Source organism: Scleropages formosus, chromosome 22 (genome assembly GCF_900964775.1).
Source record: "Scleropages formosus chromosome 22, fSclFor1.1, whole genome shotgun sequence".
NCBI lineage: Eukaryota > Metazoa > Chordata > Actinopteri > Osteoglossiformes > Osteoglossidae > Scleropages > Scleropages formosus.
Genome location: NC_041827.1, coordinates 8234517 through 8246579, shown reverse-complemented (window position 1 = coordinate 8246579; position 12063 = coordinate 8234517). Strand labels below are relative to the sequence as shown.

Below are 12063 nucleotides of genomic sequence, written 5' to 3'. Positions count from 1 at the left end.
GGTTTCCTCCCACAGTCCAAAGACATGCTGTTCAGGTTCCCCCATAGTGTGTGTGAGACAGAGTGTGTTCCACTGATGTATGGATGAGTGACCCATTGTAAGTAGTGTATCTAGCAGTGTAAGTCACTGCAGTGAATAAGGTGTGTGTGGGCTAAAAACACTACATAGTATCCATTGTAAGTCACTTTGGAGAAAAGCGTCTGCTAAATGAGTAAATGTAAAATAGTGTGCACCTTTAGTATTTGTATGCTGTGCAATTTTTGGAATAAAATGGAAATATAGCTCCTCTGTCCCAAATGATAAGGAAAATAAGTGCTGTTTGACACTATTTGACCTCCTTTATGTATCTGCATTTGACTTCAGTGTGGATCTTTTTCAGGCAATGAGAGATTGCTGTGGTGCTTGAGTAGGTCTTCAGCACTTTATGCTGCCTTGATTGCTATTAGTTAGTCCTGCTTATCTCACATGGCTGTCTAGTAATGTACCCTTCCAAATTTACTGGAAATACTTAAATACAGTTCAGCCTGCCATCTGCACCAGAGTAATGGCTTCAATTAAATCACTAGCCCGAGAGCAAGAGGATGTTCAGAGCATCTAGGCCATTTGTCTTTGTCTTTGCAACACGAATTGCAGAGTAGCATAATTTGAAACGCTTATCCAGTAATTGAAAGGCACTGGCTGCTGTACTTAAGGCCGTGTATCCACCTGTCTGTAGTTCATCGGTGCCGTTTTGTCCCAGGCTGGCTGCAATGTGGCAGTTCCCAGTAGAGTTGTGCACAGGTAGTGAATAGAAGATGCATAGCAGGGCTAAAGGTTGCTGGGTTACCATGTGCAGCTAGACAGTGAGAATGTCATGTGGCGGGGAACTGGTGTATGAAAACTGCTACATAAGAATCTGGCACTGCTGTTTCCACATGGAATTTCACTTCTTTATGAAGGAGACCCAGTGTTACTGTGGGTGTCTTTCCAGACAGACTGGGTGGGGTCTGAAAAGAGGGTGTTTTTACAATTATTTCTATTTATACAAGCCACTGAGTATTATATCAGTATTTGGTTAGACTGAAATACAGACTTAGAAGGCCGTTTCCTTGTGGACTGCATGAGATGCTTTGTGATTATATTTTGTATTGGTTAAGTATTCACCTTTTCATAGAATATTATACTGTTGCATGTAAAGTATGTTATTAAATGTTAGACATTGATCAGAAACATTCAAAATGTATATTACTAAATATTTCTAAAAATTGAGTAACGCATTCTTTGTTGGATTAATTTGTCAAGGTAATGCAAGTGTACAAGCATTTCTGCCTTTATGATCTTAAGTTTTATTTAATACCGTATAAATGGCATTCTTGTTTTGGCAGATTGAACACCTGTACGGTTTGACTGTGTTTGAGAACTACCTTTACGCCACCAACTCGGACAATGGCAACATGCAGCCCAAGACGAGTGTGATCCGAGTCAACCGCTTCAACAGTTCTGATTACCAGGTGGTCAGCCGTGTGGACAAGGGAGGCGCCCTGCATGTGTACCACCAGAGACGTCAACCCCCAGGTACAGTGCACTTGCGCTCAGCCAATTATACATTACTCCCGTTCTTCATAGGCTGTGTATTTATTCGGTATACTGATATAGTAATGGTGACAAGTATGATCTGAGAATATGTTGGATTCGTGTACTTTTGTCACTCTTCTCTTTAACATCCATTAGTATTAACGAATATCATTGTTCTGGGCTTAACTTTGTCGGTGGCGTTCCTTATAGTGCGGAGCCACGCCTGTGAGCCGGACCAGTTTGGGAAGGCAGGAGGATGCTCTGATATTTGCCTGCTGGGGAACAGCCACAAGAGCCGCACCTGCCGCTGTCGTTCAGGCTTCAGCCTTGGCAGTGATGGCAAATCCTGCAAGAGTGAGTAGCCAACTAGACGTCAAGTTTCTGAGGGAGTCTGTTCTTCTGTCACTTCAGATAATCAGGGTCTGGATGTCTTCCTTGGTTTGTCCTGCATTGGTAATATTTACTTGCATGATATTTCCAGTGGATGGGTTGTGTGGCTGTGTTTGTGACTGATGGGTTTTTCTTCAGAACCTGAGCACGAGCTCTTCCTGGTCTACGGGAAGGGGCGTCCAGGCATTATCCGCGGCATGGACATGAACGCCAAGGTGCCTGATGAATACATGATTCCTATTGAGAACCTGCTGAACCCTCGAGCCCTCGATTTTCATGCTGAGAGCGAGTTCATCTACTTTGCGGATGCTACCAGCTACCTCATCGGCCGGCAGAAGATTGATGGCACTGAGAGAGATGTAATCCTGAAGGAAGGTACGAAAGGGTTACATCAAATAGCTGGAACTCTGGGACTCTTTAATTTAATTAAATTTCTGCTCCTCATATGATTAAAACAGCTCAAATGATAGGTATTCATATACGTAGAATACACATCACTCTTGGTCACCAAATTAAAGTATAGTTCTAAATCATGCAGTATCCACCTGTGCATTTAACAAAGCTTTTGCTTTTGTGAAAGGGACCATTTTTTGTAGTAAACTGGAGCAACTAGTGGAATCAAATGGAGATGCGTACTGGAAATACTATCAAAATGAATTTAGGCAGTAGAATGAATTTACTACTTGAAAGATGTTAGTGGAGCAGATGTTTTGGCTGTTCAATGGAAGCTGATGTTTGCTAACCCTCCTAACCTTTCCTTAGGGATCCACACTGTGGAGGGCATTGCTGTGGACTGGATGGCCGACAACCTTTATTGGACCGATGATGGCCCCAAGAAGACCATCAGTGTGGCACGGCTAGAGAAAGCCTCCCAGACGCGCAAAACCCTCATTGAGGGCAAAATGACACACCCTCGTGCTATCGTGGTGGACCCCCTTAACGGGTGAGCAGTCATTACTGAGGATTTCTCTTCTAATCCATCTTCAAATACAGTTGAAATTTCACCCCTATTAATAAGTTCCTTTTACTAATCAAATTAAGCCCCCCAGTTCTGCTAGTTAAAGTGTCAGCAATTTGATTGGTAACCTGACCCTGCATTCAAAAGAAAGCAGTTGGCCATTACATCCCAGTTGCTCTCTTTGCCGCTCTTTATTCCTCCAACAGTTACCATTCTTTCTCTCACGTTAGTCTGACACTGTCTAGTCAGTCCATATCCAGTTGATCTGCCGTCTTCCCCTCACTGTGCTAGGATGAGTTGTACTTTTCATTGTTGGAACTTGTTTAAAGGAGGAATGTTTACTACTTTATGTTGTAATTACCTTTTCTTTGCATATACACGGAACACACTTCCAGCTCTGTCTTCATTAGTCTTGGTGGTTGGCATCCACATTGATCAGTGGTTTCTGTCAGACTGCTGTACTCAGAGAGAAAGTGATTGGTCAGCATATCCAGATTGTGCAGTCTGGTAGTGAGACAGCGTAATTGAAAAGTTGACCCCCCCCAGGCTGCATGGGACAGCTGTTGGCATTGAAAGGTACAATAAAGGAACTGAAGGATTAATGGAACTTTTCTCACTGAGAGTCCAGTACTGAGGCACACAAAGCTTTAGACACATAATGTAATCAATGAGATGGTGTTCCGAATTAGATTTTGTATTTCTTCTGTATGGTTCCGATCTATCCCATTTCCCCCCTGGGCCAGCGCTCTCATTTCTTCTTTGCTGATGTCCGCTAAGCCCCTGTCAAATTGCTTATCCACCTCTGTCTCCAGCTGGGAGAGCATTCTGATGAATACCGGTCACTGATAATTGTGAATGAATTATGAATGAGTTGACTAGACAGCCTGAGGAGTGAAGGGCATTCTACAGGATAAGCTTTTTCTAAGGACAGATTTCCCATCTCATTCCTCCTTTGGGACATACGGCATCCATCTTAGCAAACATTGATAACAATGCAAATGTACAGACACTCACTGTCAATGCAGGCACTGTATTATGGCCTTTTGAATATATAACATATAAAAACTGGAACATGATGCCATGTCTTGAGTATTTATCTTAAGGAATTGGCATCATTTGAAGGAGGCTAAGAAAATAACTAAGGTGTGCCTTGTATGCAGCTGTTTTTGGGCTCACATCAGCTCACTGCTTTCTGTTGTCCTGAAGGTGGATGTACTGGACAGACTGGGAGGAAGACCCAAAAGAGAGCAAACGAGGCAAGATTGAGAGGGCCTGGATGGATGGAACAAACAGGAATGTCTTTCTCACCTCAAAGACAGTCCTGTGGCCCAACGGCCTCAGCCTAGACATCCCGCAGGGCATCCTGTACTGGGTGGATGCCTACTATGACCGCATTGAGATGGTTTACCTCAACAACTCTGAGCGCAAGGTGTGATGGAGTGATAGTTGTTTTTTCTGTTAAATTACCATGCTATGCAAAATTCATGTGCATGTTCTTGTACAGATTCTCTGTGCCTTTATTGAAAGCCCATTCATTTACCCAGTGTTCCAATTTTTGTTAGACTGTGTATGAGGGCCAGGAGCTCAACCATGCCTTCGGCTTATGCCACTACAAGCATTTCCTTTTCTGGAACGAGTACCGCAGCGGCAGCATCTACAAGCTGGACCAGATCACCAAGACTGTCACCTTGTTGCGTAATGAGCGCCCACCCATCTTCGAGATTCGGACATATGATGCCCAGCAACAACAAGGTGACATCAGCTCATTCCATCCCCCTTGATGTTGTCCTGGTTGTGTGATGTCTGCTGGTGCTGACACTGCAATAGGCTAAAATAAATCTTTGTCTGTTGTGCAATCTTATACAGTCAGCAGTAAATTCTCTTGGAAAAACAAGTTCACGGAATAGGAGCATAGTTTTTTTTTTTTTTTAAATTGTGTGACTGTGTAAGTACACTAAACTTGGGTGATTAAGATAGGCCATTGTTGTTCTTAGTCTGTTTTAGTTATGTGAAGTTGAACATTAAATGGCAAACTCATTTAGATTAGGTCATATATAACTCTATGTAATAAGCCTTAGGATATGTCCTTAAACTCATCAGTGTCTCCCCCCCCCCCCCCCCCCCCCCTTTTTTCCCCCTCCAGGTTCCAATGCCTGCCGTGTGAACAATGGCGGCTGCAGCAGCCTCTGTCTGGCCACACCCAATGGCCGAAGCTGTGCTTGTGCAGAAGATCAACTGCTGGACACAGACAATGTCAGCTGTAAAGGTGAGCACTGTTACTTACAGTACTGTGTAAAAGTCATGGGGACTTAAATGTTTCACAAAAATATTTGTTTTAGATGGTTAATGTCTTCTGCATTAGTGTCAATGGGAAAGAGCATATATTACATTTCCAAGCATTCTTTTCCCTAAAGTTACAGTATTACAGTAAGGGTTTTGTATGTCGTTAAAGTGTGTGTGTGTGTGTGTATATATATATATATATATACACACACACACACACACACACACACACACACACACACACACACAGAGTCTGAGACTGCTTGTCCTGAGCGGGCCTGCGGCAAACCGGAGCCTAACCCAGCAACACAGGGCGCAAGGCTGGAGGGGGAGGGGGGGACACCCAGAACGGGACTCTAGTCCATTGCAAGGCACCACAAGCAGGACTCGAACCCCAGACCCACCAGAGAGTGGGACCCGCCAAGCCCGCCGTGACCCCGCTTGGGACAAGCGGTTGTTAACGATGGGTATTTACTAAGCTTTGTAGGAAGTTTATTAATTAAGAGCATTATTTTTGGAAGTATTCTCACTTTACAGCTTTTTTCCCCGAACAAAGTCCCTAAAACTTTTGAACAGTACTGTAGATACATGTGTAGAGGCAACCACTTGGAACTCTGGAGCAGCCATAGACGTGAAAGATACAGAACTATACTAACTCAAATTTTCAACAAATATTTTAGTGCCAACATGCCTAGAAAGTTGTCAGTTCTATACTATATGTCGTGGCAATGGATTAATTTGCTCTAGAGCATAATCTTAATGGAAAGTCTAGAGACTTTTTTTTTTCAATTATTTTTATTTATTTAAATATCTGGTTTCACACTCTAGAGAAGGTTGTGCTGTATTTCCTATACCTGTTGTTTTCACAACAGTTGTCATTTACCCTGTTAACTGCAGTCCAGACACTAATCTCCCAGCTTTCCCTTTTGCTCAGCAAACCCCTCCTACATCCCCCCACCTCAGTGCCAACCTGGCGAATTTGCCTGCAAGAACAACCGCTGCATCCAGGAGCGCTGGAAGTGTGACGGGGACAACGACTGCCTGGACAACAGCGATGAAGCTCCACAGTTGTGCCGTGAGTTCACCGTTCTGTGGACCGTACGCAAAACAAATAAATACATGTTGAATACATGATTTAACAAAATGAGTTTGCGTTTGTCTTTGTTAATAACCATTTATCTTCTTTCTCTTATTCCACCCCTTTGGCTATTAGCGACAAATAGGTTACTGGATAGTTAGATGTCTAGAATCATGTTCCTTCCTGTGCTCGTGAGACAGGTTTTTGTCTGAATTTGCCCATTTCCCCTTGAAATGTATATCTTCCAGACCAGCACACCTGCCCCACAGACCGCTTCAAGTGCCAGAACAACCGATGCATCCCACTCCGCTGGTTGTGTGATGGGGACAATGACTGCGGCAATAACGAGGATGAGTCCAACACCACCTGCTCTGGTACAGTGTCCACCCTGGTTAAGAGATGATACTGGAGTGTTGAAGATCCCACCAAGGGAAAAAACAATCTCTGAAGGGCCATTTTGCACTGAAACTTCTATGGAATGACAAACACTGCAAATAAACTGTTGCAGTTAAAATGTAAAGAAAAAAAAAAAAATCATTATGAATTTTTTTTTTTTTTGGAAGCCTTATAGTTAACCATTTGTCACTGCGTTCTTTCAGCCCGGACCTGCCCTCCCAACCAGTTCTCCTGCGCAAGCGGGCGATGCATCCCTAACTCCTGGACCTGTGACCTGGATGATGACTGCGGCGATCGGTCAGATGAGCCAGCATCTTGTGGTATGCCTGCTGGCCTATTTCTGAACTCCACATGGTCTTGCTCATAAGTACTACTTCCCTTTTAAGCCTGGAGTGCAGGTTTCCTTTACAAATGTCGTTCACATCACCTGTATTTTACGGCATGGGTATTTTCATTTGTACTGAGAATACTTTCACTACTCCGTTGGACTTGTCACTCAGGAAGAGATGTGCTGATTATTTTAATAAGGAAATACATTCATGTCTTTTGTGTTGATCTTCCTCGTCTGATCGTGCTGATACAGCACATCTAACAGGAAGTAGCCCTTCCGTCATTCACTATAAGTACCTTGTAGCTGACATAAAGGCAGATGCGTCAATGAGATCACTTCCTTTTTTTTTTTTTAAAAAGTGAGTGTAAGCTGTCCGTGTTTTCTTCCATTGTGAAATAAGCACATTTTACCCTGCTGCTAATTATGATGACATTTATGGATCCTGTTGTACCCTCCGCTAGCGTACCCCACCTGCTTCCCACTTACGCAGTTCACTTGCAACAATGGCCGCTGCATCAACATCAACTGGCGTTGTGACAATGGTGAGTGTCCCCCCTCAGCCCTGTTGTCTACCCATCTTCTCCTTGCCTCTTCTCTAACTATGTCTTGTCACATGGCTATAAAAGCACAAAAAACATGGCAACAGTCATTCCATCTCAAACCAGTCACTTTTCTGAATGTAATGGGATACATAAGAAAGAACAGGTTCATGGTGTGTTTAGTTCTTCAGCTCAGACACTAGTTTTTGAATCCTTTTCATTTCGTCTTCCTGATCAGCACACTGCTCGCAGGCTTTGCCACTTAAACATTTAATATTAATCAGTCAAAGAAAATAAAATATTTTGTGTATTTATTTTGGGCAACAAAAAACAGGTTTTCTCCATCAAGCCAAGTCTTGGAATTCCAAAGGAATCCCTGTAATGCCTGTAGACATGTTGAGTGTTGTATGGTTCAGGTTGTGTGATCTTTCTAAAATCATAAAATTAAAAGCTTGCATTAGAATTTTCCTTTTGGGTTAAATTAGTACTATTTTCACCTTGTTTGTGCATGCAACTCTTAATCTTTAGGGGAGAAAAAAAAAAAAAAAAACTTCCCTGTCTGTACTATATGTTCTGAAACACTAGGCATGCCAGCTTCTCATTTTCTATTGAAACAATTACTTATTGAAATAAGAGATGTAGAATAGGCTTGAAGAGTCTCATCCTTTCCTCCAGTCCAAACAGGAAGTGTAGTGTTCTGCACAAATGGCTCTTTGGGGTGAAGATGGAGAATTTTTAATAAGTCAGGGTTACATTTCTACTTTGTACCCATGTGAGGCTTATAAGTCTGAGCAGAGACTGCTCTTAGAAGCCTGACACATTAAACACATTAACATTGTGTGTCTGTGCAGCTTGGTTTCTTCCTCTCAGCTGTTTCAGTAGAGCAAACATAAGCTAGGCTTGTTTTGAGCAGAGCAGCGGGAATCCAAAGTATGAATGATGCTGAATTAATGTGGAGTCCAGTCGATACTGTTCGTTTTTTCACGAGGTGCTTAACTCTTAACGTCTTTCTTGAAATAATTTGAACGGCTATTAAATTTTGGATTTGTAAGGGAATTATTTTGAGTCTTCAGTTAGACACCTTTTAATTTGATAAAATACAAATAAGAAAATGCCTAAGTATGAATCGGAGGAAGAAATCGAATCATAGACACACCGATGTTGTAAATAAAATCACTGCTTTCTTTCTATTCTCTGTGTCATCTGCTTCACTCTGTCTGCGTAATTTGTTCATTGCTTTTTTTTGTGTGTGTGTGTGGTTTAGTGTCTCTGACTTGCATGTGATGTCCTGGTGTTGTGCTGTGTGCCCACTTTCCTGTCTCTGGTTCATTCTGTGTTGCAGAAAAGGATTGTGGGGACGGCTCTGATGAAATGAATTGTCCGAACCCAACCGGTTAGTGCATAGATCAACATGCACCATCCCGAAATGGTCATGCAGTTGGGGGGAGTTATAATGGAATTAGGAATTTGCACTAATGGCAGCTTTTAACTTTCTTGGTCTTTTTTAATTCATTTAACCAAACTCAGTTAAACCTATATGCCACTGATACTAAATAAATGCAAAAATATTACAAATATTTTTGGATTTTTTTATAGCTAAATAAGCTGAATGTTAAATTTTGCAGTTTTCATTTACTGATGTAACTGGCAAATCACTTGACTGAAACTTTCAGGAGAAACAGAACCACTTGAATACTTTTTTTAAATTATCGCTGGGTTCTGTCGTTTTTCTTGTGCTTTGACATTTGCAGAGTCTGCTACAGTTATTACTGCATTTAATCTAAAGTTAGTACAAATAAACTAACTAGGTAGTGTCAGACACTTGGCTTCCATAAGCATGTAAAATAAAAATTAATGTCTGAGGATAAAAAGACCTCCTCAGCCTATTGTCTGTTTTCCATTGGAGGGCTCTCTTTCCTTTTTCATTTAATTTGTATTTCTGCTGCTGCCAAGCTCCACGTATCAGTCTGGGTCACATTTTCTCATGGTGCATGTGGTGATCTATGCAGTTTCTGTGAATTTTTTTTTTCTCCCCCCCACCTCCCTTCTCTCCCTCTTTCTCTGTTCTGTTCAGAATTTATGGAAATGACTGAATTCATTTGGGGAAAATGTATTTGTTCCTGCTCCTTGCACATAATAATGTTGACTGTTTGACAACAGAGGCACAATACAGGGAGAGTGTTAAGGAGGTAATAATGCTGCATAGACTCTGGTTAAATGCTGCTTAGTGAGGCTAACCTATTTCGACAGTCAGATACAGTCATTGCTATGCCCGTGTTCCAAACAGACACGGCAGCTCACTTTCCGGAAAGGCTCAATGATTAGAGACGGCAGGTACTTTGTGGCTCTCCAGTGACTTTGCCATGAAGCCTATGCTCTTTAAGAAATGCCCATTGCTGCATGCAGTGATAATACACACGTTTTCTGTGTACAATAAATATACCCCCTTTTCCCCCAATCTCATTTGTTCCATTTACATGGAACATCCCAGTGTGGGAATATGCCATATTGTGTGTTCGAAAAGGGGCAGGGGTGTGTACTCATGTTGGCGATTTACACACCGCACAAGCTTTGACAGATCCTCAAAAGGAAGATCCAAGTGACCAATGTTTGGTGGAGACTGGTGGCAGATTCAAGAGAAATATTTCAAAGCTCAATTTCCAGTTCTCTTTCTGTGAAGTTTGACTGGTACTTCAAAACTAATATATAGGGTGGAATAGAGGTTCGGTCTCCTTACTACTTCCCTGTGCTTTAATGGAAACGCCGGTCAGTGATGACTCGCATTGAGGGCGAATTGAAGATTTTTGGCTCTGGCTTAGCAGCGACTGACCATGAGCGGGAAGTTCACGGTCAGTGGCTGGTTGGATCTTGACAATGCACGCATTGCAGATAACGACTGCGGGGACAACAGCGATGAAGCCGGGTGCAGCCATTCCTGCTCTAGCACCCAATTCAAGTGCAACAGTGGCCGTTGCATCCCCGAGTACTGGACCTGCGACGGGGACAACGACTGTGGTGACTACAGTGATGAGACCCATGCCAACTGCACCAACCAGGGTGGGTTTGCAAACTGCCTATCATTGTGGTAAAAGAAAGGTCTCCTCTGTATAGTGACTAACAATAGTAAGTGCAAGGTTGCATCTGTTCATAATATTCAGAAGGCTTTCTCAATTGTTATTTCAAATGACTAAGCCACTTTCAGGAATAATGGTTGTCGTGACCACACCTCAGAATGGAGTAATATGTTTGTTCTGCCCAGAGTTAGAAAGAGTCACAAGGCAAACAGCAGCTATTTGCTGCTATAAAAATGTGTATAACAGACCACAATACTTAAATGGTCTGAACAAGGGGGAAAAAATTATTAAGGGGAAGAATGTTTGAGCGCTTTGGCAAAGTTGTATATTTGTTTGTGCCGCAGTACTGAAAATGTTTTGCTGTTAAAGCTTTTCAAAATTGTGTAATGTCTGCTATGTGAGCTGTACATGGCAATTGCACACTGTAGAGCCCTTTGTGTAAGAATTGTCCAGACTGCACCCAGAAGCAGCCTTTCCAAAAGCATAAGGCCTCTCATTCTCTTTCCCAGCAGGAGATGCAGATTGTTTCATTTGAGACAGACCAAGGGTAACTGATAGTTGTCAGCTTTATGTAACCTCATGGTTTCACCCAGCCTGTAATTACGTAATTTTTGTTATAATGAACAGTCCCTTATCCATCCCAACCTGGCCGTGTTAATTCAGACGGGTTGCAGTCTCCTGTGTAATTGAGGGGATGATGGGGGGGGGGGAAAGGCCCTGGTGCTTCTGTGCACGCAACCCATTTGTGTTCCGTGGCTTCTTGTTTACTTCGGACTGACTGCTCAATAGCGTCACCTGGAAGTCTGTCTCGGGTGAGCTTGTCCTTACGCACGAGTTAATTTTAGCAGTGCGTAGTTTTCCTTCAGTAGGTGTCCTCGTGCAAAGTGAAATGAACTCTACAGGCGTATGAGGCACTGGGGTGGCCACCTAATACAGGCTGGGTTTGTCTTCCTCCTACACCATGAGCTGGACCCATAAGGCCCAGACACCCAGAATCCCCTATGCCCCTGCAAGGCTAGCTGCCCCTCTCTTCCCCTAGTTTTAATGAAGGCCATGGAAGGCCAGCTGGGTACCTCGCCTACAGAAGAAGTTTCGGGTCTTCTCTGGAGGTTGCCCTGCAGGTCATTAGGAGACTTTTTAATTACTCCCAGGATGGCACTGCTCCAGCTGGGGCTGTGCACGGAGCCCGCTCCGTGTGCCGGAGCCCAGGCTGAACTTGTCCAAGCTGCCTGTCAGGCTGTGCTTGCTAATTTCCGGCACACATTGTTCAGCTTGCTGAATAATGAACTAATTGAGGCCATTGTACCTCTGAGTGTGCCTCAGAGCTGGACCGGAATTTGGAAGCCATTCATTGAAAGAAAGCTGAATCTACCCCATTATTGCAGAAGGTCCTCATTTCTACACTTGTGCCAAAACCTGGTATTCACCATCTGGAACTGTGTTTTTGCCAGTTTATTAAT

General features: G+C 43.0%; 1 protein-coding gene across 3 annotated transcripts in view; it reads left to right on the top strand.

Annotated features, from left to right (window-relative positions):
* LOC108918410 (low-density lipoprotein receptor-related protein 1-like) overlaps positions 1-12063 on the top strand; it is a 110036-nt gene that overhangs the window by 47624 nt on the left and 50349 nt on the right. For all 3 annotated transcript variants that reach the window (XM_029247882.1, XM_029247881.1, XM_029247883.1), the window contains exons 9-20: positions 1365-1554; positions 1765-1908; positions 2083-2319; positions 2707-2887; positions 4109-4331; positions 4465-4654; positions 5046-5168; positions 6120-6260; positions 6512-6637; positions 6863-6979; positions 7452-7532; positions 10419-10586. In XM_029247882.1, coding sequence (XP_029103715.1) covers positions 1365-1554; positions 1765-1908; positions 2083-2319; positions 2707-2887; positions 4109-4331; positions 4465-4654; positions 5046-5168; positions 6120-6260; positions 6512-6637; positions 6863-6979; positions 7452-7532; positions 10419-10586 — 1921 coding nt within the window. The remainder of the gene's footprint in view (positions 1-1364; positions 1555-1764; positions 1909-2082; positions 2320-2706; positions 2888-4108; positions 4332-4464; positions 4655-5045; positions 5169-6119; positions 6261-6511; positions 6638-6862; positions 6980-7451; positions 7533-10418; positions 10587-12063) is intronic.